Here is a 27,792-nt window from a genome sequence, read left to right on the forward strand (position 1 = left end):
CGTGTGAGTCGTGCACCCTAGTCTGGATCAAGTTCTTGGTTTCTATGTAATATTTGTTCCTATGTGAAGTATTTCATTTACCACCGATTTATGCTTACATGTATAATCCGGATGGTGTCCGTGGCTGCTCCACTGGCAGATCCACCTGTCACTTCCCGGATTTGCTTTTCACATTCCACTAGTTAGTGGGGGCCAAGCGAGTTTACAGCTATTTTCGTTGATGACATGCGTCCAATGCCTCTCAATTTTTTCTGTGGTAGATCGGCCTGGACCATTTTCTAGACAAATTTCTCCCAGTCGGTCGCCAGCTCAACCTGACGAATTGGAATTGGGACTAACATGGCAAGAGATGCGTAGAGCGACGACGTGGTATCCATGATAGCCGTGGGCGAAGCCTATACATGCCCCGGTATGCGTACCTACAGCAAGCAGGCCCAATGAGCCAAACTCGTAAGCGAGGCATCTGCAAGTTGACTGGGATCAACCGGCTTGCTCAACAGCGTGGTTGATGGGTGGCGACAACCATTGGGGACTGCATCGTACTTTTTTTAGAACCCACAGTAAATTTCAAATAAAATCCACTCTGTGCTCATGACTAAACTTATTAGAAGAGAGGAATGAAAAAGGAAATGATTATCTGCAGCGAGGTCTCGCTACGTTCCGGAATATATATCTCACAAGATCTGACTTCCAAGATATATCTCTTGGTCACTACATATACGTTTCATACCTCGGGCAAATCGCTAACATATATAGTATCGGTTCGTCTGACCCAACATGGATGAAAATATACAAAGCTACCTAGTTATGGCCTGAGACTAATGAGTGAGTTAGCGTGACTGGATTCCAAAGTTTACGCGGTCCTTCACCGTTTGCGGGAACTAGATACTCTAGTGTCTCCATGAATAAACGGGAGCGCCCAACCCCAACACCCGAGTGGTTCGTACAAAAGGATTGACCACTAGCTATCGCCCCTAGTTTCTTAGCGTGTATTGCCCGCACTCCCCCCATTCCCTCCCGAGTGGTTCGTACAAAAGGATTGACCACTAGCTATCGCCCCTAGTTTCTTAGCGTGTATTGCCCGCACTCCCCCCATTCCCTCCCGAGTGGTTCCGCCTAGACGTTCATCCAAACAATTAAACTGAACGGACGACTTTCCATCCTGTAGTTTGACGCTAATGCACACCACTTTTAGCCTGGTGCCACATCCTTGTCGGATGAGGTTAAAGGCTCGACAATCAGATTTTCCTTTGTCCAAGTATTCGTAACCTAATGATCCAGACCTCAGGACCACTTTTGTTTGACCCGAAAAACCCCCACAACTATTATTCGCCCCAACACCTGGGCAGGGGTGTAGAAAAAGCATGGTTGAGAATGTACACTAATTCTCCGTCCATGTGGCCAAATTTCCCTGTTTTCGTTCCTTGATCCTTGCTTTTTCGCACTTTAATTTTCCGTTCATATTTTGGTGGGGTACAGGCTCGAGAGCACGGAGTACTGACTGGGTTTATAGCTATTGAGATTAAAATGACTACCAAATGTAGAAGAAGCTTGGAGTTAAATCTGATGTATCTGCTAAGGATACAAAAAGGGGGAATATGATGATTTCCCCCCAAACCCATGGACGATAGGTCGATCTAGGCGGATCGACCCGCGATCCCCCCTAAGCCCTTGCAGAAATGCCATTGGGCGCTTCTCCAGGGCTAACGAGTTAGCGTGATCCCCTTTGGAGGTTTGTGCGCCACGAACCCCCCAGGTCTTCCTTAGGTACCCGGAACTGCAAATCCTCAGCGTTTTCCTTCAAATCTCCCGGCTGTGTGACCTCGCTTGGTCATACGATACGACCAATCGCATTCTTTCCTGTACTGGTTGGTTCAAATATGCTTTTCGGGTCAATTCTTCATCTCAACCGAAAACCATTGTTCCGAGTCAATAGAACATCCCCGACTTTGTCGGCCTAACCGTATTCCGGGTGTAGTCTACTTTCCTCTTCAATACAATTAATTGCCCACCGACTATTCGTAACTTTGACATGCATAAATCCAATTATACAATTTTAAAAAACTCCTCAGAATAAGACAAGTGGAGTCATCCGAACTACCCGATTAAGCTGGACGTCTCACTTCCACTTCTTCTTCGGTTGCGAGGTGAACGTCCACTGTGCGGTACATCATCGATCTCCCCGTACCATGTCTACCTTAAATCTTGCTTGTTGAGCCCTATTGTACAGCACAGACTGCAATTGCCATGATTGCCTCCGACTGCCCTCCCTTTTACCAAGGTGGGGCTTCCGTGTGTGTCTTCAAGATCTAGTCGGTGTAACAAATTGTCATGCGATCTGCTGAGCTCAAAGTGGACCAATAGATGCAGCACTGACGCTGGACCCTACATATTTCCCTCATGTAATCTGTCGCATGGAGAGCATTCCAACATGATCTCATGTACCTGTTCTCCAGGTTTAAAACTTCATGCAATTTCTAGAAACTGTCGTCATCCGGATCAGCCGATATGAGAGATTTAATAAGGAATGTAAGAAAAACATTAAATTAAATCATGTTTAGACCCAAATGAAAGGTCACAGCTATTTACATCCTTGCGGAACCCACGTTCGTAGGCCAGGGGGTCTTGATCGGGAAATTGCAAGTGGATCTGACTTTCTGTAACGAAAACAGAAACATATCCATTTGAGTCATTTCGAATCTTGGTATTGTACGAAGTAGTTACAATACTCTGTAGGTGAATGTACCCCTGCATCATGTCTTTTTTGTGGTATTTTCTCTGACTTGAACTTTTTTTTTTTGGTTTCTTCTCTTGCTAGATCTTAAAACTTAGAGCTATATCTATTTCAGCCTGATTTTCTTTTCCCAAAAATGATGGACCATTTCGGTCTCGCCCTGAGTTGATGTCTGACTTGGTTCCACAAGGGTGAACGGACTCCACCTCTTGAACCGCACTGGCTCCATGTGTGGCGTCTTCCCAACCCTTCCTCCATCTAGATTCGAATGTATGCAAGGAAGATACATGGGGGATTACGGAATTGCAAGTAGTACTATTGACTCATGTCGTATTGTATTGTAGAGCAGTGGCCATGCATCTAGTCCCCGAGGACCGATGACCGATGGCGTATGTTAATTAAGTTAAAAAAAAATAGTGGAAAAAATAGTGAAAACAATAATAAAAACTTGTCGTTCTTTTAAAATCACTGAGACCTTCCAACTCCGCGTGAAAAGTCCAACCTCGTAACTGGATCTAATACATACTCACATCCAATCTAATTCGAGGGCACTCTTTCAACGCCTGTTTATCGGCTTCCACTGAAATATACACGCGACGCATATACGTTATTTTTGATTGGAAATCAAACGAAAGAACAAGCAAATTTCGGACTCCGATATCATGGCTCAATCGTCACAGTGCTTCCTTCCTCGCTTCGCCACTGCCATTGATGGATCTAAGCGCCCGGTGTCGATGAAAACGAGACCGACTTCTTCGCAAAATGCGCAGTTATTAACCGCATGGCACGAAGGTCGCCTCACTTCGGTATTGCAGGCTACTTGGGCTCTGGTCCTGCATTACTATCTCCGCACTGAGGATATCTCCTTCGGCTACCAACACATCGACGGTGACACAACCTGCTCTCGAAACCATGTACAGAGGTCCAGCATTGCCAACCTGTCGACTGTCCGAGTCGCGATTGATGAGAACGATTCCATTCAGCAAATTGTAGATAAAGTGTGGAAGAACCTCAAAAATGGAAATCTCGAGACAGCCGAGGGCTCATTGCCGTTCAACACCATCTTGATGCTGCGCACATATCGGAAGTCGGATTCGTCTTCCTCCAAACCAATGTTGGCAACTGCTCTTCCCGAACAGGTTAGTATATTAATTCTCAATTAATGGTCAATCTGATTCTTATGCTTACATTCCCCAGTGTCAAGTTCGTCTCCACGTCAAGGTGCTCCGCAGGGACATCAACATCTTCCTCGAATGGCGCAACGGGGATATGTCCGGCGAGCAAATGAAGAGTGTCGCCTACATCTTCCAACAGGTCCTGACCAAAATCCTTTCCTCGGAAAACACCGCTATTAGCAAGCTTAATTTGTTTTCCGAGAACGATTGGCAGCGCATCCAAAAGTGGAATTCTCACACGCCGAAGTTGTATGACCGCTGCATCCATGACGCCATTCATGACCAGGCTGTTACCGGGCCAGAAAGAGAGGCGGTTTGCGCCTGGGATGGAAAATTGACCTTCGGGGAGCTTGATCACTTAGCTTCCAAGTTAGCGTGCCACTTGCGGATGCAGGGCGTTGGCCCTGAAGCCCGCGTGGCTCTGCTTTTTGATAAATCTGTAAGTCGTAAGCCACACACTTGATAATGTTCAAAAGCTTACAACTCTCAGAAATGGAACATCGTTGCAATGCTTGGTGTCATGAAGGCCGGTGGCGCCTTCGTTCCATTGGACCCGACACACCCAACCTCCCGCCTTCAGCGTCTGATTGAATCCGTTAAGGCATCGGTTGCGTTGTGCTCGGGGAACCATGAAGAGGCTCTCCGGCCTGTTGTCAAGACCTTAATTCCCTTGTGCACTGAGACCATGGACCGGTTGGCGGACCCCGCCGATGGGGTGGACCTTGCATCTGGTGTCACCAGCCAGAATGCCGCGTATGTTCTCTTCACTTCCGGATCTACGGGGGAACCCAAGGTAAGTTAAACGGAACTATTCCCAGCGGATTTTGGCCTCTGACAACCTCAACAGGGAACGCTTTTGGAGCACCGCGCGTTTCTCTCCAGTGCCCAGGCCCATGGCCCAAGCCTTCTTATCTTTCGGGATTCCAGATGTCTTCAATTTGCAGCTCATACCTTCGATGCGAGCTTGGCGGAATCATTGACCCCACTGATCCACGGTGCGTGTGTTTGCATTCCCAGCGGGGAGGCGAGGTTAAATGATATCGTCGGCACGATCAACGAAATGCGTGTCACCCAGGCTTGCTTTACCCCATCATTCATCAGCTTTATCGACATTGAGAGTGTGCCTGGATTGCAAGCTCTTGTCTTGGCCGGAGAGGCAATGTCGCAATCCCAGCTGGCTACCTGGTCGAAAATTAAATTGGTCAACGGATATGGGCCTACCGAGGCCAGCGTCGCATCTGTGATGAACACAGGTGTAACACCCGACACCGATTGCAAGGACATTGGAATGCCTGTTGGTGTAAAAGCATGGCTTGTGGATCCTGAAAATCACGACGAGCTGGTACCCGTTGGCTGCCCTGGTGAACTTCTCCTTGAAGGGCCAACGTTGGCTCGATGCTATATCAACAACCCGGAGAAAACAAGGGAGTCATTCATCTACGACCCTGCTTGGACGAAGATGGATAAATCAGGGGCCATGAATCGGAGATTTTACAAGACTGGAGATTTGGTGCGATACAACTCGGATACGGGCTCTCTCAACTACGTCGGGCGGAAAGACACGCAGGTCAAAGTTCACGGCCAGCGCATTGAACTTGGAGAAATCGAGACCCAGTTGACACAAGACCCAAAAATTACTCATTGTTCCGTCCTTTTCCCTAAGGCTGGCTTTTCTAAGGGCAGACTGGCAGCTGTCGTTTCTTTCGCAGGGCTGCTGGCCGAGCAAGACCAGAGTGATTTGGAGCCTTTGGGACTCATTCCTAGGCAGCTGAAACTTGAACTTATTCCAGGAATTCGTGAAAGGCTTTCAGCACGCCTTCCGACTTACATGGTACCCGCTGTCTGGTTGTGCGTACAAGAAATGCCACTTCTGCCATCCGGGAAACTCGACCGGAAAGGAATTGCAAGCTGGGTGACAAGTATGGAAAGCGATCCCGATGTTGGAAAAGCCATTCACAGTCCTTCATTGGGTGCAGAGGTCTCTCAGCCCGGAAATTCAACAGAGGATGCCCTGGCCGCTGTTTATAGCCGTGTTCTTAATATTCCGCAGAATCTCGTCAGTCTCAACGAGAGCTTTCTCGCTCTTGGTGGTGACTCGATCGCTGCTATGACTTGCATTGGACTTTGCAAGAAGCATGGAATTGGGTTGTCTGTGCAGGAAGTACTTCGGAGCAAGTCAATCCGTGATCTCGCTACCCGTGCCAAAGCGATCGAACATGGCACCACTTACCAAGAAGCCGTCGACGAGCCCTTCAATTTGTCACCTATTCAATTGCTACACTTTGGTGTGCGCAAAGAGGGCCAGGGTCATTTTAACCAGGGAATCCTGACACGTTTGAGCAAGCCAATTGATGAAAGCATTCTGCAGAAAGCCATCGATACCCTTATTACCCGACACTCCATGTTGCGGGCGCGATTCGACGATAGTGGTGCAGCTGGCGCTTCAGCTCAACGAACCACCCGTGATGTCAACGGCTCATATCGATGGCGCACCCATACCGTTGCGAATATGGATGCGATTAAGCCATTCATAGGAGAGAGCCAAACAAGCATCAATTGCTTTTCAGGTCCGCTGCTGGCAGTCGACTATTTCCGCATGCAGAATCAGAGTCAGCCTCACATTCTGTCTATGACCGCCCACCATCTTGTTGTTGATATCGTGTCATGGAAAATCATCCTTGGAGACTTGGAAGATCTTGTTCTAAACCCAGAGAAGTCTGCCGCTGCTCATGGGTCGCTACCGTTCCAGACTTGGTGTCGTCTCCAAGAAGAACACTCCAAGAGCCTGGCCATCGAAGGAAGAGTCCCGACTGATCCGCTGCCGATCATTGACTTCGGCTACTGGGGATTGAAGGATAAGAAGACAACATATGGTGATGTCGACTGCGCTGCTTTTGAGATTGATGAGGCTCATACCAAGTCAATTCTCCTTGATTGCCACAAGGCCCTAAATACCGAGCCAATTGACTTATTCCTTGCATCAATGCTACATTCCTTTGGTCACGCCTTCCAAGATCGGTCTTTGCCCGTCATTTACAACGAGGGCCATGGACGTGAAGTCTGGGATCCTTCAATCGACATCTCGCACACCGTTGGTTGGTTTACCATCCTTCATCCAATCTTTGTCAACGGATACAAATCAGATGATCCCATCGACACTCTTATTCAGGTGAAAGATCTTCGCCGCAGGGTCAGTGACAATGGCCGCGCCGACTTCGCGAGTCGGGTTCTCAACAATGGAAGCCCACAGAGTGGCACTCACCCCCACCCGTTCGAGATGTCCTTCAACTATGTTGGTCAGCATCGTGATCTTCAGCGAGAAGACGGTCTTTTCAATCTGGTTGATCAAATGGCCGGCGAGACTGGTCAGGGTAGTGATGATGCTGACTTTGGACGCGTTACTCCCCGCTTCGGTCTGTTTGAGATTTCCGCTATGGTAGTTGCTGGCAAGATTCGCTTTACATTCTCCTTCAACAAGTTCATGCAGCACCAGGACCGTATCCACTCATGGGTATCACAGTGCCAGAAGCAGCTCGTTGCGCTTTCGGATCAACTATCGACCATGCCTTCCCGATTGACATTGAGCTCATTTCCTATGCTTTCTTTGCAATATGACAGTCTCCAGAATATGCTCACGAAGAAGCTGCCTGCGCTTGGTATCACATCACCTGACATGATTGAGGATATCTATCCCTGCTCGCGTATGCAACAGGGTATTCTACTTGGCCGCAGTCGTGACAGTTCCTACTATGCTGTTCATGACACATTTGAAGTTCAGGGTACAGGATCTACCGCACCCAACATTGATCGACTCGTAGAGGCCTGGAAGGAGGTTGTTTCTCACCATGCCATGTTCCGCACTATCTTCGTCGAGAATCTCACCCCACACGATCCGTTCAGCCAGGTTGTCTTCAAAGAGTTTGACCCCACTCCTGTTTTCTTGCAATCAGTCGGAGACAGTGATGTAATGGCTACCTTCGATGCCCAGGATCCCAAAGACTATAACGATCTCACTCCGGCGTACCGGTTCAGTATTTGCCAGACATCGACGAACAGAATCTTCTGTCGCATTGAGTTGAGTCACGCTGCCATGGATGGTAACTCCATCTCTATCATCCTTCGTGATTTGCAGCTTGCATACGTTGGAAGATTACAGGAGAGCCCTCGCCCCCTGTTCAAGGACTACATTCGCTTCCTGCAGGATGCTCCACAGAAGGCCAGCATTGAATACTGGCAATCTTATCTTTCAGATGCTAAGCCTTGCATGTTTCCGACTCTCATCGATGGTAAGAAAGGACAGGAGAAAACCCTTCGGTCGATGCCAGTGAACTTTAGATCTTTGGCCCAGCTCCAAAGAGTGTGTGAAAAGAAGGGAATCACCTTATCCAATGTGTTCAATGCGGCATGGGGTCTTACTTTACGCCTTTTCTGCGGATCTGATGATGTTTGCTTCAGTTACATGGCTTCACTGCGCGATGTGAGTGCCGATGGCATTCAATCGGTCGTCGGTCCAGTTATCAATCTCATGGTTTGCCGGATGAAGATGTCGAGTGACGCACTGCTCAGCGATGTTCTTCAGCAAATTCAAGACGACTACATGGAGAGCCTTCCATTCCGCCACACTTCTCTCATTGACATTCAACATGCACTGAAGCTGTCCGATGCAAACCTGTTTAACTCAGGTGTTTCATACCGCCGCCTCCCTGGTGCGAAGGATGCGGTGGCCAGTGATATTGAGTGTGTGGAGGTTGGATCTATCCATGACCCTGCCGAATTCCCCGTTTTCATTAACATTGAAGCTATGGACACAAAAGCGAGGATCAACATCAACTACTGGACCACTAGTCTGTCTGATGCTCAGGCTCTCAATGTTGCTAACACTTACGTCCAGTATTTGGAGAGCATCACGACACACATTGAGAGTGAACTTCGCTCTCTCAATGTATTGAGCCAGAGCAACAAGGAAGATATACTCTCCTGGCACAGGAATACACCTCAAACAATCGAGAAGCACGCCTACCAGGTTGTTCAGGAAATGGCCAGCAAGAAGCCAGAGGCATTGGCAGTCACATCTTGGGACGGTAGTCTGACATACTCCAAGCTGGACCAGTACTCCTCCCGCCTTGCTACCTATCTGGTAACTTTTGGTGTTGGACCAGGCAGTCTGATCCCGACCTCGTTTGATAAATCAGTGTGGAACATTGTCGCCGTGCTCGCCATCATGAAAGCAGGAGGTGGTTGCATTCCCATTGACTCTCCAAAGACCATGAGTCTAATCGAGCCATGGATCGTTGAGAACGCCGTGCAAGTTGCACTCGCATCCCCCGACAAGGCACAGGTTCTTGAGAACACGATTCCATACGTCATTCCGGTAACAGAATCGCTCCTTGAATACCTCAATGATGAGCCTCTTATTTCTGCGGCAGGTCCAACGGACCCTGCTTACGTTGCTTTCTCTGCTGGTACTCTGAAGACTGCCCGAGCTGTCGTCCTCAACCATTCGAGCATCATGACAAGAGCCGAGGCCTTCGCGTCATCCCTGAAGCTTAACGATACGTCAAGAGTGCTTCAATTTGCCGCCCATACCAGTGATCTGTTCATTCTCGAAGCGATTGGCGCCTTCATGCATGGTGGTTGTCTATGCATCCCTACTGATGCGAACCCAGCCACCCTGGCGACTGCGATCAATGCCCTTCATGCTAACACTACCTGTATTACGCCGAGCATTGCCACTTACATCAGCCCCAGGGATGTCCCTGGCCTACAGGTGGTGGCTATTTTTGGGGAACTGGCAATTGAGGGCGTACTCCAGAAGTGGCAAGTAGAAGACCTACAGCTCCACCAATTCTTTGGAGCCACAGAAATCTCATCCTCTTGTTTCCATACGACATCTGCCAAGACATCATCTGAAACGATTGGATCGGCAGCCTCTTGTTTCTGTTGGGTTGTTGACCCTTCCAACCACAACAACTTGGTTCCTGTTGGTGCTGTTGGCGAATTAGTTGTTGAAAGTCCAGGTCTTGCCTCCCGATACCTCGGCGAAGGAGACGCCACTTGTTTCTTCGAAGCCCCTTCTTGGTTGGCTTCCATGGAAGACCAATCTGACGCGGGATCGGCTCCGCCTCGTAAATTCTTCAAGACTGGAGACCTTGTCCGCTACAATTCAGATGGGTCTTTCGCCTATGTCGGGCGGAAGTACGTAGATCGTCACTTTGTGCCATGCGCCGAACGCCTCCATGTTGAACAGTGCATCCACGTCTTTCTTGCGTCCAAGCGACGCGCTGTGGTGGACACTTTGTTGTTTGGAGGCGAACAACAGGTTGTTATCTTCATTTGCACAAGCGATGCCTCTTCCGCCAGCTTTGATGAACGGGTTATCCAGAATTCGGCGCCCGAGTTGAAGACAACTATCTCGGCACTACACACTCACTTGTCCACAAAGATTCCCGCAAGCAAGGTCCCGAGTTTCTACATCCCCATCTCCTCCATACCCCTTACCCCCTTCGGTAAGACTAACTATCAGAGCTTGAACGCTGAAATACTAGACTTGTCTACCACAGCTCTTGCGTCCTTTGATGTGAAGAAGTGGGCTCGAACTCAATCTGCAAACAGAATTTCTCGCCAGAGTTTCTCAAATACTAATCTCGACTTTTGGAGAGAGTATCTCGCCGAAATTGAGCCATGCAACTTTCCAGCCATCTCCCAAGAAACCGGCAAGAAGGGTCGCTCAACCCGGACCCTCAACAAGCAAACCAATCAATTGCACGCATTTGCCAGAATGGCTGGGGTTTCTGTTGAAATCTTGTTCCAGTTTGCATGGGGTTTGGTTTTGCGATGCTACACCGGTAACGACGATGTCTGTTTTGGATACTGGCTCTCCCAGACAGACGATCCATCTTCCATCGCCATTGCACGTTTGATTCTGAACAACGATCTAAATGTTGATGAACTACTGCAAAAGACAAAGAACAACTTTGAGAAGAGCAAGGAGAACTTTGCCGACCTCACTGTCGTCAAGCAACGGCTTGGTTTTGACGATGCGAATGTTTTCAACACCCTTCTTACTTACCGCGCCGTTGATTCTCTACCTCCACGGCGAGCCAGAGATACAGCTACTTCAAAAGCCTACAACATTGCTATTACAGCACAGGTCTCTACATCTGTCGCAGAGATCCATTTCAGCTACTCCACAGAGACTCTTACATCCGTCCAGGTCACTCATGTCATCGATACTTTCGATCAAATTCTCAACGATATAATTTCTGTTGATCCTCGCAAGCGAAACATTGGAAGTGTCGACCTTTTGTCCCAGCGATCCTGCCGCCAAATCCGTGACTGGAATGCCACCACACCACTACGCGTTGAAAAGTGCGCCGATGAACTCATTCAACAGCAAGCCCTCCTCCACCCTCGCGCCGAAGCTATCTGCTCGTGGGACAAGGATTTCACCTATGGTCAGCTCGACATCGTGGCTAGCCGACTTGCTCGCTACCTGACTGGCTTCGGTATCAAGCCGGAAACTTTCGTTGTTCTGTGCTTTGAAAAGTCTGCCTGGGCGATTGTTGCACAGTTGGCTGTCCTTAAAGCCGGTGGAGCCTTTGTGTCCATCGATCCTTCGCACCCCGATTCGCGTCTTCAAATGCTGATTGACGAGATCGGTGCTGATTTGGTTCTCTGCTCAACCTCTTTACAGCCAAGAATGGCTAAGCTTTGCAAAAAGGCTCTCGCTGTGTCCCAGACAAGCATTTCTCAACTACCGGAATCACCATTGGCCTTGCCTGGTGTACGTCCAACTCCTGGAAACGCTGCTTATGCCATTTTTACCTCTGGAACTACTGGAAAGCCTAAGGCAACCGTCGTGGAACACATAGCGCTCAGCACAACCGCTATCGCCATGATGGATGCACTGCACATGAACTCCGGAACTCGTGCATTGCAATTCTCAAACTACACTTTCGATGTCAGCGTTCTCGAGATCATGATGACCTTGATGACCGGTGGTTGTGTCTGTGTCCCCAGTGAAGAGGAGCGCATGAACAACCTCGGTGGCGCCATTCGCCGTATGGAGGCTAATTACATGTCTTCTCCTCCTGCCATTGTCAATACCCTAGAGCCGAAAACTGTTCCCACCCTCAAGACCATCATCACAGGAGGTGAAAAGATGCCCGCCAACCACATTGATCGCTGGAATGATCGATTTGTCATTAATGCCTACGGGCCCTCAGAAGCCACCGTTGTTGCGACCGTCGGTGTCAAGATTGACTGGGATGGAAACCGTGTTAATGATGATCCTACCTCAATCGGTGTTGCTGCCAATTGTCGAGTCTGGATTGTTGATCCCAACAACCACAATCGCCTTCTCCCCGTCGGCGCTGTGGGTGAGATGTTGCTTGAGGGCAGTAACATTGCCCGTGAATACCTCGGAAATGCTGAAAAGACCAGAGCTGTCTTCGTCGAGGATCCCGTATGGAGTCATCACACTGGTCTCCATGGAATCTTTAAGCGCAGTGACCGAATGTACCGCACTGGTGATCTTGTCAGGTACAACAGCGATGGCACCCTCGCGTTCATTTCCCGCAAGGACACCCAGATCAAGTTCAACGGACAACGTATCGAGCTCGAGGAGATTGAGCACCAGTGCACCCGTTGTCTCCCTGAGGGATCGCAGGTTGCCGTTGATGTTGTTGTTCCCCAGGGAAAGACCGTCGCTAAAGGTCTTGCTGCATTCTTCACCGTCCACGATGGAGACTCGGAGAAGGGTGGCACCAACGATCAATTCGCTCCCACCATCCCGGGAGCTGACCCTCTTCTCTTGCCAATTTCTGTCAATAACATGGATGCTGTGCAGAAGCTGAAAAGTTCTCTTCCGGACTATCTTCCCCAGAGCATGATGCCTCGTCTTTTCTTCCCTCTTCGCAACCTTCCCTTTACATCTTCTGCGAAGATTGACCGCAGGCGTCTCCGTGCCATGGTCCAGACTCTGTCTAAGGAGACCTTGAAGTCTTATATCACTTTCAATACTGGCGTGAAGGCCGAAGAAGCTTCGGATAATGGCATTGAAGGAAAACTTAGAGTTCTTTGGGAGAAGACCCTTGATCTTGAACAGGGATCCGTTACGAATGAAGACAGCTTCTTTGCCCTTGGTGGTGATTCATTCTCTGCTATGAATCTGGTGGGTGCTGCTCAGGCTGAAGGAATCCCACTGAACGTCGCTACGATTTTCAAGACACCTGTTCTAATTGACATGGCGAAGGTTTGCTCAAGTGCAAAAGAGGTAGCGCCTGTCAAGCACCAACCTCTTGATCCATTCTCCCTTTTGCCTTCCGGTGTTGATCTTGAGCTTCTTCTTGATGAGATAAGCGAAGGCTGTTTGGTCTCCAAGGATTGTGTTGCCGATGTCTATCCATGCAGTGCTGTCCAGGAAGGACTACTGACTATGTCAATCAAGCACCACGGTGCATATGTTGCACAACCAGCTTTCCGTCTTGCCGACGGTGCTAATATTGATCGCTTCAAGGCTGCCTGGGAGCAGACTGTCGTCGACCTTGACATTCTCCGAACCCGCATCATCCATACCGAAGCGATGAACTTTGCCCAAGCTATCCTCAAAGAGGACCCCATCTCTTGGGTGCATGCTGAGTCTTTTAGCCAACTCCCCAAGGACTCAATTGAGCTTCCAAAGTTCAACGGTGCTCGTTTGACTGGCTACGCCATAGTCCAGCCCCGGGGTTCATCTGTATCGTACTTCGTTTGGTCCGTTCACCACGCCTTGTACGATGGTTGGAGTATCCCATTGATTTACAGACGTTTTGAAGAGAACTACAAGGCCTCACTGAACAAGGAACCAGCAGCTTCCTATGGTCTTTTCATAGAGTACCTTGCCAAGAAAGATATGGCAGAGTGTGATGCATTCTGGAAGTCATACTTGTCAGAGATCTCAACCACTCCTTTCCCGCAAAACAAGAATGCTGTTCCAGATGTCATCCGCGCCGGTAATACCCAGCATCATCAGATGGAAATTTCCCGACCGACGAACAGTGTCGACTACACACTTCCCATTCTCCTGCGTGCTGCTTGGGCCATAGTTGTCTCTACACATACTTCATCTCCTGATGTATGCTTTGGAGAGACACTCTCCGGTCGCAATATTGACCTCCCTGGCGTTGGCGATATCGCTGGTCCTGTCTTGAGTACCGTGCCAACACGCGTCAAAGTCGTCAAAGACATGTCGATTCTCCAGTACCTCGACTCAATTCATCAATCCACCACTGAGATGATTCCTCATCTCCACGCAGGTCTACAGCGTATCCGTCAGATCGATTCTGATACGGCCTCCGGCTGCAACTTCCAGAATTTACTGGTAATTCAACCCACCGAGGGTCAATTAAATGACAGCATCTGGATCGATGAGAAGCGCGAAACTAGCGAAGACTTCTTTACCCACCCTCTTGTCCTGGAATGTGGTATTTCCAAGACTAGCATTTCTTTCACTGCCCACCACGACGAGCTGGTGGTGAGTGGTTGGCAGACCAATCGACTAATTGAACAGTTTGGTCATGTTTTGAAGCAGCTCATGTCCATTCCCAAGGGAAGCAGTGGCAAAGTGTCCGACTTGGAGGTCGCTAGCTCCCAGGACGTAGCTACCATTGCTGAATGGAATCAGCGTGTGCCACTAACAGTTGAGAAGTGTGTTCACGAGTTTATTCGTGAGAAATCGATTGAGAATCCTGATGCGCCGGCTGTCTGCGCCTGGGATGGAGAACTCACTTATAGAGAATTCTGGGACTTGGCCTCATTATTTGCCAATTACCTGGTCTCTCGTGGAGTTGGCCCTGAAGTCTTGGTCCCTGTCTGTCTTGACAAGTCTGCCTGGACAATGGTCACTCTTATTAGTATCTTGATTGCGGGCGGTGCTTACGTTCCCCTCGATCCTCACCACCCTACTTCCCGGCATGAGGAGATTTTGGCTGATGTTGGAGCTAACATGATTCTTTGCACTCCAAACTACACGGCCAAGTACACCAGGGTGGTCAAAACTGTCATTCCAATCAGTAAGGAGACACTGAAAGCGTATGGCTCCATCAACTCTTCTTCCAAGAGCCGTGATCAAGTCACTCCATCCAACATGGCTTACGCCCTCTTCACATCTGGCAGCACCGGACGTGCCAAGGGTATCATTGTTGAGCACCGAAATGCTGTTAGCAGTATTATGTCTTTCGCCCCTGTTACATCGTTGACTTCAACATCCAGAGTATTCCAATTTGCATCCCTCACATTTGATGCTGCTATCCTCGAAACACTGGCAATCTTGATGCTTGGTGGTTGTATCTGTGTTCCAAGTGAAGATGAGCGCCTCAACGACGTGTCCGGCGCCATCAGACGTATGAATGTGAATTGGGTCTTCCTGACACCGGCAATCGCGGGCATCATTGAGCCATCATCTGTTCCCTCTGTCCGATATATGACCGTGGGCGGAGAACAGGTTATGCAAGAGGTCGTCAACAAATGGGTGAATTGTGTGAAGTTTATGAACGTTTACGGACCGACAGAAACTTGCGTTTTCGCTACCGTTGATACCGAGGTGGCATCTCACCGCGATCCAGGTCGCATTGGCCATGGCATTCCAAGCACACTGACCTGGATTGTGGATCCCGAGAATCACCACAAACTAGCACCATTGGGTGCGGTCGGTGAACTCGTTCTTGAGGGAATGTCTCTAGCAAGAGAGTACATGAAGAACCCCGAGAAAAATGCCGAGTGCTTCATTGAAGATCCGGCTTGGGGAAAGGCTTTCAAGTCCCACCTGCCGTCTCCCAGGAGAATTTACAAGACCGGAGATCTCTGCTACTACAACGCCAATGGCTCGGTGCAGTACGTCAGTCGCAAAGACCACCAGGTCAAGGTCAATGGGCAGCGCATGGAGCTCGGTGAGATTGAGCATCGCATCGCAGCAAACGCCCTCGTCCGCAATGCTGTTGTCATCTTACCCAAGACTGGCCCTTTCAAGAAACGCCTGGTTACAGTCATGTCAATAAACAGCATTTCCGCGGACACCAAACTCATTTCCGACAAGCCCTGCGAGCTACTTGATGAGGATGATTTCAACATCACAGGTCTCGCTGGCCTGGCCGAAGTCCAAAAAAGCCTCGAGTCTCAGCTTCCGATCTACATGGTTCCAGCATCCTGGGCTTTGATCAAGAAGCTCCCTATGCTGGTTTCTGGAAAGCTTGATCGTAAGAGAATTACAGCATGGCTTGAAAGCATTGATGACGAAACTTACGACCGCATCATGCAAGATTACGATTCTATGAAGCGTGGCCCAACCGAGAAGCCACAAAAGCAGCAGGAGCATGATGGCTCACTCAAGATCATTCGTGAAATTTTCTCGCAGGTCTTGAACATCTCCCTGTCAAAGATCAACGTGGACCGATCATTCGTCAGCTTGGGTGGGTTTCCAACAAAACCTAGACACAATTTAAAATGGTTACTATGCTAACAAAATCAACTAGGCGGAGACAGTATCACCGGCATGGCAGTTATCTCACGGGCGCGTAAACAGGGCCTCGTTTTGACTTTGAACGATATTCTACAAAGTAGAACAGTCAAGGAGCTGTCACAATTTGCCACTTCCAAGGCTCCTGCTGTCATCCACCGCGAGGAGAAGATTGGAGAGGAATTTGCTCTCTCTCCTGTGCAGAAGATGTACATGCAGTCCTCAACTTCTTTCCAAGGTGCAGCCCGCTTCAACCAGAGCATGACTGTTCGCATCTCTCGCAGAGTGGAAGGCGAGGTCTTGCGACGGGCGATCAAGGCCGTGACCACCCAGCACGCCATGTTCCGTGCCCGCTTCAGCAAGGGTATTGATGGAAAATGGCAACAAAAGGGAGCTGCAGTATGTATTGAGCATAGTCACTCATTGAAAACAACTAACAATTACCGACAGGAGGTTGATGAGTCCTTCCGGTTCCGTTTGCACTCTGTCAGTGACACGCGTGGTATGGTTCCTAGAATTGCCGAGAGCCAGTCCTGCTTGGATCCCATGAATGGTCCCATCTTTGCAGCTGACCTATTCAACCTGCGCACGGGTGGCCAGGTACTATTCTTGGTCGCTCACCATCTATGTGTCGACATGGTTTCTTGGCGCATCGTTCTCTCTGATCTTGAGGAGCTGGTCGTCTCTGGCTCTCTCTCAGATGAGAAGGCACTATCATTCCAAAGCTGGTGTGCGATGCAACTCGATCGATCAAAAACCCATGATATTGATCTTGAGCTGCCCTTTACCCCCGAAGCGTCAAATCTCGCTTACTGGGGTATGCAAGACTCCCCCAATGTTTACGGTGACATCAAAATGGAATCTTTCAGCTTGAGTGAAGAGGCTACAAAGTTCATCCTGGAAGGTTGTCATGAAGTTTTCGGAACCGAGACTGTCGATGTCCTGCTCGCATCTATCATAGACTCGTTTGGGCAGGTTTTCGCTGACCGCAAGATTCCAACAATCTACAACGAAGGTCATGGCCGTGAATCATGGGATGCCAGCATCGACCTCTCTCGAACTGTCGGCTGGTTTACCACCATGTCTCCATTGCATGTTGATGGACAGCAAGGTATTTTCTTTCTTGCAAACTTCAGGAAGATCAAGTGCTAATCACTCCCACAGGAGGTATCATTGATATGATCAAACGTGTCAAGGACACTCGTCGAAAGATAGTTGATAATGGTCGGCCCTATTTTGCAAAGAGCCTGCTTCAATCTGGGGGTGATGATTTCCAAGTCCCATTGGAAATTCTCTTTAACTACCTTGGGAAGATGCAACAGCTTGAGCGGGCAGACTCCCTTTTCCGTCATCAAGGTAACGTGTTTGACAGCTCCGATTTCGCCGTCGCGGGCGACATGGGCCCTGAGACCGTTCGTTTTGCCCTTTTCGAGGTCTCTGCTATTGTTGTGAAAGAGCGCCTAAACGTTGCGTTCACTTACAACCGCAACATGAAAAATGAAGGCCAGATTCGCCGCTGGATTCTCCAGTGCAAGCAGACTTTAGAGAAGGACATGTCAACACTCAAGACTGCTGCACCTGAGCCTACCCTTAGCGACTATCCTCTACTGCCAATTGACTACAAAGGGCTGCAGAGCTTGACCAACAATACTTTCCGCAAGCTTGGTATTCGCAGCAAGAGCGACGTGGAGGATATTTATCCTTGTTCGCCCATGCAAGAAGGTCTGCTCCTTAGCCAACTTCGAGACCCCAGTGCCTACATGTTTCATACCATCTTTGAGATTAAGGATTCTCGCATTGGCAAGGTCGACGCTGAAAGGCTCGCCCAGGCATGGCAGATGCTTGTTGAACGGCACCCTGTTCTTCGAACCGTGTTCATTGACAGCAACTATAGTGGTGGATCATTTGATCAGCTTGTCTTCAAGAAGATCCCTGATTATGTCCTCCGCGTGGAATGCCCCGAGTGCGATGTCCACGAAAAGCTTGGTGCCATCTCCCTTCACAATATCAACGCCATGCGCCCAGCCAAGATCTCCAACCAGTTCACTGTTTGCAAAACCCCTCCAGGACGGGTGTTCGTCAAGCTTGAAATCAACCACGCCATCATCGATGGAGGTGGTGTGGATGTCTTGTTGCGTGACCTGACCTTAGCTTATGACCGACGGCTTCCTGAAGGCTCCGGACCATCCTTTAGCGAGTACATCAAGTTCATCAGAACTCAAAGCCGAGGTCAGGCCCTAGATCACTGGAAGAAGTACCTCAGCGGTGTCAATCCCTGCCATCTGGCCTCGAATGCTGGCTACCAGGCCAAGCGTGAACTCAAGGGTATTCTGATGAACTTCCAGCGATATCCAGAGTTGCTAGTTTTCTGCGAACGGGCCTCCGTCACCCTATCAAACTTGACTCTTTCAGCCTGGGCCATCGTCCTAAAGCAATTCACTGGTTCTGATGATGTCTGCTTTGGCTACCTGTCTGCTGGGCGTGATGCTCCTGTGAACGGAATTCAAGACATGGTCGGAATCTTTATCAACATGCTTTGTTGTCGCGTGAAGTTCTCGCCATCAAACACATTGGATCATGTCTCGAAGCGTGTCAACGCCGACTACATCAGCAGTATTCCCCACCAAAGCTGCTCGCTGGCGAGCATTCAGCATGAACTTGGTTGGCAGGGCCAGTCCCTTTTCAACACTACCTTGTCAATCCAGAACCACACTGTTGCTGGGGGTACCAAGGACAGTGGATTGACCTTTGATTTGCAACATGCTCACGATCCTAGTGAGGTAAGTATTCTTCCACAATCAAACATTCGGATGGTTCTGTATCTAACATAAATAGTACGCTGTCACCGTCAATGTGGATATTTCTCGAGGAAGTGAAGGTATTATGCTGCGTTACTGGAGTGATGTCGTCTCTGATGAGCAAGCCCAGTCCTTGGTGGACACTATTGCCAAGGTGTTCACTGGCTTTATTGAGGCCCCCACTGCCACTGTTTCCTCATTGAACCTCCATGGTAGTGTTGCAGATGAGCTGGCTTCGGAGTCGATCTACTCCCAGTCCACTGCGAACGAAAAGGTGAAGGCTGTGATTGATCCGTTGGATGGAGTTGCTATTCAGAAGATTATCGATAACCGTGTTCATGAGATTATTGGGCAGATGTTGAGGGAGGGCAAGTTGATGGTTCCACAAATCCAGACCTCTAGCCTTTCTGGCTATGGTCACACTGATGATGGAATCGATTCGCCTTACCCAATGGAAGGAAATTTGGGAGCCGACGATTCGGGTGTTTGTTCAGCAACATCGCGATGCAGTGAGGAGGGTATGTCGGCCGATGTGGAGAGGAGACTTTGGAACCTTTGGAGTACTGCTCTGGGTCTATCGCCAAATGTCGTGAGACATCAGGAGAGCTTCTTCAAGCTTGGAGGAGATAGCATCATTGCCATGAAGATGGTCAGTGCTGCTCGTGAAGAAGGGTTTGTGCTTACTGTTGCGGATGTGTTCAACAATCCTGTTTTCGAGGATATGCTCACCACTGTCCGCGCTGCCAATGTTACGCAGCAGATTCTGAACGCTGATCTCCAGTCCGCTCATAAGGAGATTCAGTCATTCCCGGGCAGCAAACCAACCACCCTGGCAGCGACTCCGTCTTCCGAAAGCATCACTGTATTACGTCCTGCCAAGGCCATGGATGATGATTCAGTGCAACGGGGTATTTGCCCCAAGATCGGCGTTTTCAAGGGCGGCATCGCCGATGTCCTCCCTGTTACAGACTTCCAGGCAATGTCCCTGACTGCGACTCTTTTCAAGTCCCGGTGGATGTTGAACTACTTCTTCCTGGAAGGCAACGGTCCCGTGGATCTCCGGCGTCTTCGTGAGAGCTGTCTCAAGGTCGTCGATGCATTCGATATCTTGCGCACTGTATTTGTGTGCTTCCATGATCAATTCTTCCAGGTCGTACTGCGCAAGATTCGCCCAAGTATCTTTGTTTACGATACCGATCGTGGCCTGGATGAGTTTACTATGACTCTTCAGCAGCGTGACAGAGAGTATGGCCCACGCGAGGGTGAACAATATGTTCAGTTCTACGTCGTCAAGAAGAAAGGAAGCGACCAGCACCGCATTATGATCCGCCTTTCTCATACCCAGTATGATGGAGTGTGCATCCCGAAGATAATGTCTGCTCTCAAGTATGGTTATGAAGGCAGTCCTTTGCCACCGGTTACTCCCTATGCCAGCTACCTTCGCCAACTGCCCGGGACGATTGGCCCGGATCATTACAACCACTGGTCCAATCTCTTGAAGGGGTCGATGATGACACAAGTTGTCCAACGCAAGGGTACAACCATGTTCCAAAATGTTGGAGCCTTCACTGAGATCCGCAAGACAATCGAGATTCCTCCAACTGCTCTTGGAAATGTGACCATCGCGACACTCATGCAAGCTTCTTGGGCCTTAACTCTCGCCAAATTGTCTTCCCAGTCTGACGTCGTTTTCGGTCTTACTATCAGCGGCCGTAACGCTACTGTCCCTGGTATTGAGACAACTGTCGGCCCATGCGTCAATGTCATCCCTGTCCGTGTGAACTTCAACGACAGATGGACCGGTCTGGAGCTCTTCCGCTACCTCCAAGACCAGCAAGTCTCCAATATGCCCTACGAGTCCCTGGGCTTCCGAGAAATCATCAAGCACTGCACCGACTGGCCGGCCTGGACTTACTTTACCACGTCTGTCTTCCACCAGAATCTCGATTATGAGGGATCGCTCGAGCTCGACAACACCAAGTACCGCATGGGCGGTGCAGGCGTCAACGACAACTTTGCGGATTTGACAATGGTCTCCCGCCCAGCAGACGATCGCAACTTAAACATTACTCTCGGTTACTCCGAGAAGGGGCCTATCCTTCCTGATTTCGCAGATAAGGTCCTTGAAATGGTTTGCGAGACCGCACAGTCTTTGATCGCAAACCCATCAACCGCCCTCCCATCCCCCAACATGCTGCGCTCCCTACCACCTCAAGTCGTCGACGACCTGCCCCGCACAACAGACGAGCATTTCCTCAGTGCACACCTTAAGTCGCGCTCCATCGCCGAGCTCCTGGTTCACTCGGACATCCTTTCTCGCTCGTGGCACCAGGTTCTGCCTCCCCGCACCTCAACCACCACCATCGACTCAGACGCAAATGACAAGCCCGCGAATCAAACAGCATTCCAGCTTGACTCGTCTTTCTTCGATCTGGGTGGTGACATCTTCAACATGGCCCAGCTGACTTGGTTGCTTGAACAAGAGGGCCTTAAGGTCCGCCTTGAGGATCTGCTTGAGCACCCATCTTTCTTGGGCCAGATGGCTGTTCTGGCGCTTCATAATGCTAAGCACCAAGAGGAACTACCGGCCGATTTCGCTACTGGCGCCGTGTCGCCTGATCCGGCTGTGAGAACTCGGGTTGAGAAGAAGAAGACCTGGGAGAAGGCCATGACTCTTGCTAGGAAATTGACCCGCCGCAACAGCAGTATGGTGCCTAGTCGTGCTTGACGTGGTCGAGTGATCTGACACGCAAAAAAAAAAAAAATGAAGACAAGTCGAAGACTGCAATCCTAAAAAAAAAAAAAAAAATAACAGGAAGAAGTTTTTCTTCATGGGAATTGTCGCATCACTTACTGGCTATTCGTTTCCTTCTCTTTCCTTGTCTTAGTGTATACTTTTGTCTTCCAACTCAATGGCGGAGCATATCACTTTTCCTATGTTTATTACATGCTTCATGTGATATGCTATCAGGATGAGACGTCCCTTTTGTATGCCTTTGTTTATTTCCTTGCTTCTTTCTTACACGTCTACTCTCTTTTAACATCTCCTTCTCTCATATCTCTCTTGTCTATCTCCTATTCATCATGTCATCCTATAGTATAAGGTAAACTTATGTCTATCAAAACATTCCTCATCGCTACTTGCCTCGTTTCGTATAAGACTCTAGCCTAGATGCCACCAAATTTTTTAGTCAGGCAAAACGTTCTAGTTGCCACCGTACCTCAAAGTTGAAGTCTTCGAGGTTCACCAATTAAATCTAATGTATTTGTACTTTTGTATTATGCTATGTGCATGGAGGAATCCTACAAACTGTATATACAAATCAATCTCAAAACTGACAAGGGTGAAAAGGGTATCTATCAGTCATCTGCAGTATAAAGCAGTCCCGTCTAAAGAATCGAAAATGAGGGAAATATCAACATGAACTCCCTGAAATGAATGCACGAACGAAAAATAACCGAGTATCAAATATGCGCAAAATCGGTGGATCTCTACAGAGATCCGGCCGACCACTTTCCACGCGCCCGAATCCGTCTTCCATATACGTAGAACAGGTACGGAATCGGGATAAGCGCAACAGCGATAAAGCCGAGAATACTGGCAGCCCAAGGAACGCCGAGGTTATGGAACATAGCACTCGTGAAGAGCGGGAACGCACCCGCGAAAATCGAACGCAGGAACGTGTTCGCAGCAATCGCACTGGCTGCAGTTTTCTGGAAAGTGTCCACGAGGTAGTTCAGCGCCGCTTGGAAAATGGTGAAGAATCCGAAGCCCATCATGACGGCACCGATGATCGGGGCGATCCAGTGGATATCCTTCGGGCTGGTCCAGCCAAAGACAAACATGCCAGCTGCGAAGAAGACCGAACCGAGCATCATGGGAGGGAGACGAGCCTCGGGCACGGGGCGGTTATTGTTCGCCTTGAAACGCTTGATGTAGAAGGCTTGGTTGGCTAGGTTGATACAGCCACCGATGAGGATTCCGACTAGGTAGGCGAGGAACGGTAAAGCACCAACGACTTGGTTCCAGCCGCGGACCTCTTGGAACACGATTGGGAAGGCTGCTAGACTCAGATATAGGATACCGTAGACGAAGGAGGCGTAGAGGGCAACTAGGAAGCAGATGGGGGTTGCGAGAAGAGCGAACGGGCGGATCAAATACTTGTTTCCTAGCTCTTTCCATGTCACATCCCATTCCTCATGACGAGCATGTAGCGCCCAGTTGCCAGTTTCGAACCGTAGGCGGCGCGCCTTACTTACTAGTAGCGCTGGTGGGTAGCTCTCGTCGATGATGAGCAGATCCATAACAAGGAAGAACATCATCATGATACCAGTGAGCTGGGAAATGGTTAGCCAAGAATCCAACTCGAAAACACGAAGTAACTTACATATTGAGTCCATCGCCAGCCTAGGTAACTCTGGCAAATTGCACCACCAGCAATGGGACCAAGAACAGGTCCACCCACCACCGCCAACGCATATCCCACAATCGCAGCACCACGCTCCTCCGCACTCCAAATATCGCCCAACACACCACCAGTATTGGTAACCGGCGCAGAGCCAAAGAATCCGGCAAAGAATCGCGTCAGCATGATCGTCTGCACATCCTTCGCAACGGCAGTTCCAAACGACATGATCGCCGCAATAAAATACGGTACCAGAACCGCCGGCTTGCGCCCATAGACCTCAGACAGTGGAGCCCAAACCAGCGGGCCCAACCCTAACCCGAACAGCAGCAAAGAAGTTCCTAGTGTCGCAACCTCGGTGGAAATGTCAAACTCGGCCGCAATCTGATCTGTGCCCGTGGAATAGATCGAACTCGCCCACGTCGTGCCCATAGTGGTCAATCCATATAGAACAGTCGTCACGGCCTTTTTCTTGAAATTCCAGTTGATTGGCCTGTACGGATCATCGGGACCTTCGAAATCGACAATAACGTCGGGGCTCGTTTTTGTATGCGAAAGAGGATGAGTAAATTTGGCGATTTGTGCAGGATCTCGACTGCGGATACGAGATACTATTGACTGGGTTCGTTCTTCAAATCCTGATCTCCCTGATGCTGCGGTAGTCTGTTTCTCTAGTGGCGGGATTGTTTCGGAGTTATCGGCATTGGTTTCCTGGTCTTCATGCGACTCGATATCCTCACTACTTGAGCGGTAATTGTAGTCGTGTTCTGTTAGGTTCGCCATGATTATGGTGCACGCTATAATGAAGGATTTTTTTTCAAGGCAGCGCAAGACAGTTGGAGGCGGAAAAATCCCGATTATCTTTAAGCAGAAAAGAGTTCTGGTGGAAAAAGATATTGCCCCGGTGTGGTAATTGGACTGGATATGATAGGGATTGTGGGCCTTTTTTCACATCATATCAGGGAAATTTCAGGGAAAAGCTTTTCTTGGGGAATTCCTCTTGCATTAGTATTTTCTTGCAGTTGGGGGGGATTTGAAGTCTTTTAACTACCCCGAACTTCTGTTATCGGACCTCCGAGACGGAGAATACCGCTTTATCCGGAAAGCGGCAAAAAAAAGCTTATATGTGGGGATATCGGTCTCGGCGTCCGATTTATAATGCCGAGTGGCTCGGCTTTAGTTGATCTTTGGCACATTTCACGCTCGTCAGAGAGGACCATAATTACTGGAAGCACTTTCAGAGCTCGAAGATTAATAGCTGGAGTCACCAAGGGGGTCACGAGTGGACACATCTGATAATGTTTTTAGTTTAGGTGAGTTTGACATTCTAATCGTAATGGGTCTTACTCCGCCAATCAGGCTTGGAAGATGGAGTGCGAAGCTTTGTGCCAAAGATGTGGGGTTAAGACGTGTTGTGCTGAATGTACTTAGGGAATACATAGACGAAGCAAAGGGAAAAGCAAAAGTCTTTAGGTCATATGATTATGTTGCTCATGGCCCTTATATCAACCAATCTATGTAGATAAATGATAAGAAGATTCTAACGCTCTTTACTGTACAAGGTTTGCAAATCATATGAACAGTTCAAACCATCATGCCGAATGTAAAGCCTCCCACTTCTGTACAGCCTCCTTACCGGCAGTAACTTTCAGGCCAATACGGGCCTCCATCTCATAGCTCTCCCACTTGGCTGCACTTTCCAAATGTTGTTTGCACTGCTGGACAAGCGTTTTCTCGGCTTCGACACCAGAGGCATTGGAGTTGCCTGATTCGGGAGATGACTCATTCTGCGAATTCTGTGAAATACCGGAGGACCCATGCAAAGGTTGGTAACCAGGACGCTCCATCCACAGATTGGCCGCCATCTCGAAGTGAGCAGCTGGAAGAACCCAGTTATCGTTCAAATGAACCTTGAACAGCGACTTTTCATTACTGAGAACCTTGGTCTTGAGAATGCTCTTGGCCTTCTCATTCTGGCGCAAAGAACGGTATACGGCAGCGCGCAGAAGGTCCAAAATGGCCTGCCCCTCGGCGCCTTCACGCGACCAGGTCGGGTTTGCATCGCTCTCGCACCATGCCAGTCGCTGTAATGACTCCTCTAGCTGGCCGTCGGTCATACGGCTGTGTCCATTCCAGAAGAAGATCATTTCCTCAACGGGATCCACGCCAATGGCATCGATCAGAGAAACATCCCACTCCTTGGCTCGGGCCTCCCATTTAGCGATCTTACGGGTGACAAAAACGTCAAAAGGCAGCTGGCGGGCCATGAACTTCTTCTTGCCTGCAAAGGATGGTGCTTTGCGGATGTATTCGATCGCTTTTTGGGCGTATTCCTCGGCCTTTTTGGGATCATCCTTGAGGGACTGACGGTAGAGGGCAACTTGGCATGATCCAGCAATGTAGTAATACAATGCTCGGGACCAGGAGTTGAGATCGACACACTTGGAAAGCAGGGTTAATATATGAGAGCAGGTAGAACAGGGATGCGGGGCCAAATTACCTCAATAAACGCGTCCGTGCATGCGGAGTAATTGTGCAAGAACAAGGCATTCAAACTCTTCTCAAACACACAGAGTGCTTCCACCTGTTTCAAAGGACTCTTTTTGTTATCACAAAGAAGCTCCAATGCACCCTCTAGGTTCTTGTTCGCCCCCTCCATACGGGATTCCTCCAGCAACCAAAGCCGGCTGTCTGGAAACCTGGTGCGCATCTCTGCCAACAATCCCACCAATCTCTTGGCCGGGTAGCCTTCAACATCATCTTCGCCCGGGGTCGGATCTGGCATGATGTCACAGTACCGCACAAACCCATTGTAATAGCCCAGGACCCCCAAGGCAGCAAAGGCTCCGATCAAATTGTGAAATTTACTAGCTTGCCAGAGCATTCTTAGACCGCGCTGCTTGTCTCCATGGAACCCAATGATGGATAGGAGTTTGCCGAAAGATGGTGGAATCATGGAGATGAGGATCAGAAGAATTCCGAAACAGAAATTGGCGCCGGAGTGGATAAAGATGTCGATGTCATTTTTGAAAATGTCCGAGTCGGGGTCATGGGTAATATTAGTCGAGCTGGCGGGAGTGGATGTACGTGAAACTGGCTCGGAGGCAGCTTCTTGTGCGATTTTCGCGATTTTCAAGCCGGAGACACTGTTCGAAAGATCATCCAAAGGAGTCACCCCATTGACAGTCGTGGACGGACCTTTGAGCGACGAGGCCATGCTAGACGTCTCTGCTAGCTTTGAATCGGAACTAGAACTCGCTTTGGAAAGGTCGCTGGAGCGAGCTAGGAGGCCTTGCTTCTGCCTGTGGGTTTCCATAAACTTCTCTTCCATTTTCAAGATTGCATCCAACGCAATGTACGCCTTGCGCAGTCGATAGAACGCCTTGACGCTCTCTGTCAAACTCTCGTTCAAGACTCCGACCACGGCGCTCAGCAGCTGTGCAATAGCCTGGCACAGAGCGTATTCTGTGCCGGGGCCGTAAATCTCCGAGCGGAAGGCATTCGGGGCATTAGGATTCTGCTGGGCGCGGTGCTGTTCGTTCGAGGCGCTCGTTTCCGCTTCGCTTAATCGTTCAGATGCTGGTGGAAGTGTCAGCCGTGGATTCAATGGACATGTGGACTTTTCTCCCTGCGGACCTTGTCTCATAATATCCTGTTCAAAGCCTAGGGTTGCGCGAACAAATGCTACCATGCCTTTTCCCAACTAGTTCCAGCCCCCACAGTCAGCGACACAGCCCGGTTTCCCCGCTACGTCATCAAAACGCAGCTGAACTTCCCAGATGTAGGGGGGAAACGATCAAAACCCACATTGTGAAAGGTTGAGTCTCCCTTAGCGAGACCATCTTCAGCACTTTCGACGTCGTCATTGAGAATAAAGGTTGCAGCTATAGATGTTTGTTAGACCAATTAGTTTATCACGGGTGGTCCATGCGGGAGATAACAAACCTTGCATCGCCTCATCCACTTCCCCGCTCGCGAAATTTCTATGGTCAGCAAGAGCCTCATTTCAGTAGGACAAACCTCGAAATTTGTCCCTGTCTGAAGTACTAGTACATACAGTCTCTCAATTCAGCCAATGAATCCATTGACTGAGACGCATTGGCCGGCTTTTTGCCATATAGCCAGGACCCAACACGGAGCATGTTGGGCGCGGGTGTGTAGAAATAAAAAGGGACCAATTGAAAGA

At 49.4% G+C, this 27,792-nt stretch overlaps 3 protein-coding genes across 3 annotated transcripts; 1 reads left to right on the top strand and 2 right to left on the bottom strand.

Annotated features, from left to right (window-relative positions):
* Positions 1 to 3,396: 3,396 nt before the first annotated feature.
* On the top strand, positions 3,397 to 21,928 carry nrps1 (uncharacterized protein; the record flags this gene model as incomplete). Its single annotated transcript, XM_057134574.1, has 8 exons — positions 3,397 to 3,873; positions 3,932 to 4,348; positions 4,400 to 4,702; positions 4,757 to 16,355; positions 16,419 to 16,801; positions 16,853 to 17,513; positions 17,567 to 19,182; positions 19,238 to 21,928. 8 exons carry the CDS (start codon positions 3,397 to 3,399, stop codon positions 21,926 to 21,928), a joined length of 18,147 nt encoding a protein of 6,048 aa, XP_057000510.1.
* Positions 21,929 to 22,692: 764 nt separating this feature from the next.
* N7520_000640 (MFS transporter) lies at positions 22,693 to 24,389 on the bottom strand (the record flags this gene model as incomplete). Its single annotated transcript, XM_057134575.1, has 2 exons — positions 22,693 to 23,538; positions 23,589 to 24,389. The coding sequence occupies 2 exons, from the start codon at positions 24,387 to 24,389 to the stop codon at positions 22,693 to 22,695; spliced, it is 1,647 nt and encodes a 548-aa protein (XP_057000511.1).
* An 809-nt stretch (positions 24,390 to 25,198) lies between these two features.
* N7520_000641 (TTC39/IML2 family protein) lies at positions 25,199 to 27,748 on the bottom strand (the record flags this gene model as incomplete). Its single annotated transcript, XM_057134576.1, has 4 exons — positions 25,199 to 26,047; positions 26,107 to 27,309; positions 27,414 to 27,490; positions 27,664 to 27,748. The coding sequence occupies 4 exons, from the start codon at positions 27,746 to 27,748 to the stop codon at positions 25,199 to 25,201; spliced, it is 2,214 nt and encodes a 737-aa protein (XP_057000512.1).
* Between the last annotated feature and the right edge of the window lie 44 nt (positions 27,749 to 27,792).

Source organism: Penicillium odoratum (genome assembly GCF_028828045.1).
Source record: "Penicillium odoratum strain IBT 22623 chromosome Unknown utg000001l_segment0_segment0, whole genome shotgun sequence".
NCBI classification, from domain to species: Eukaryota; Fungi; Ascomycota; class Eurotiomycetes; order Eurotiales; family Aspergillaceae; genus Penicillium; species Penicillium odoratum.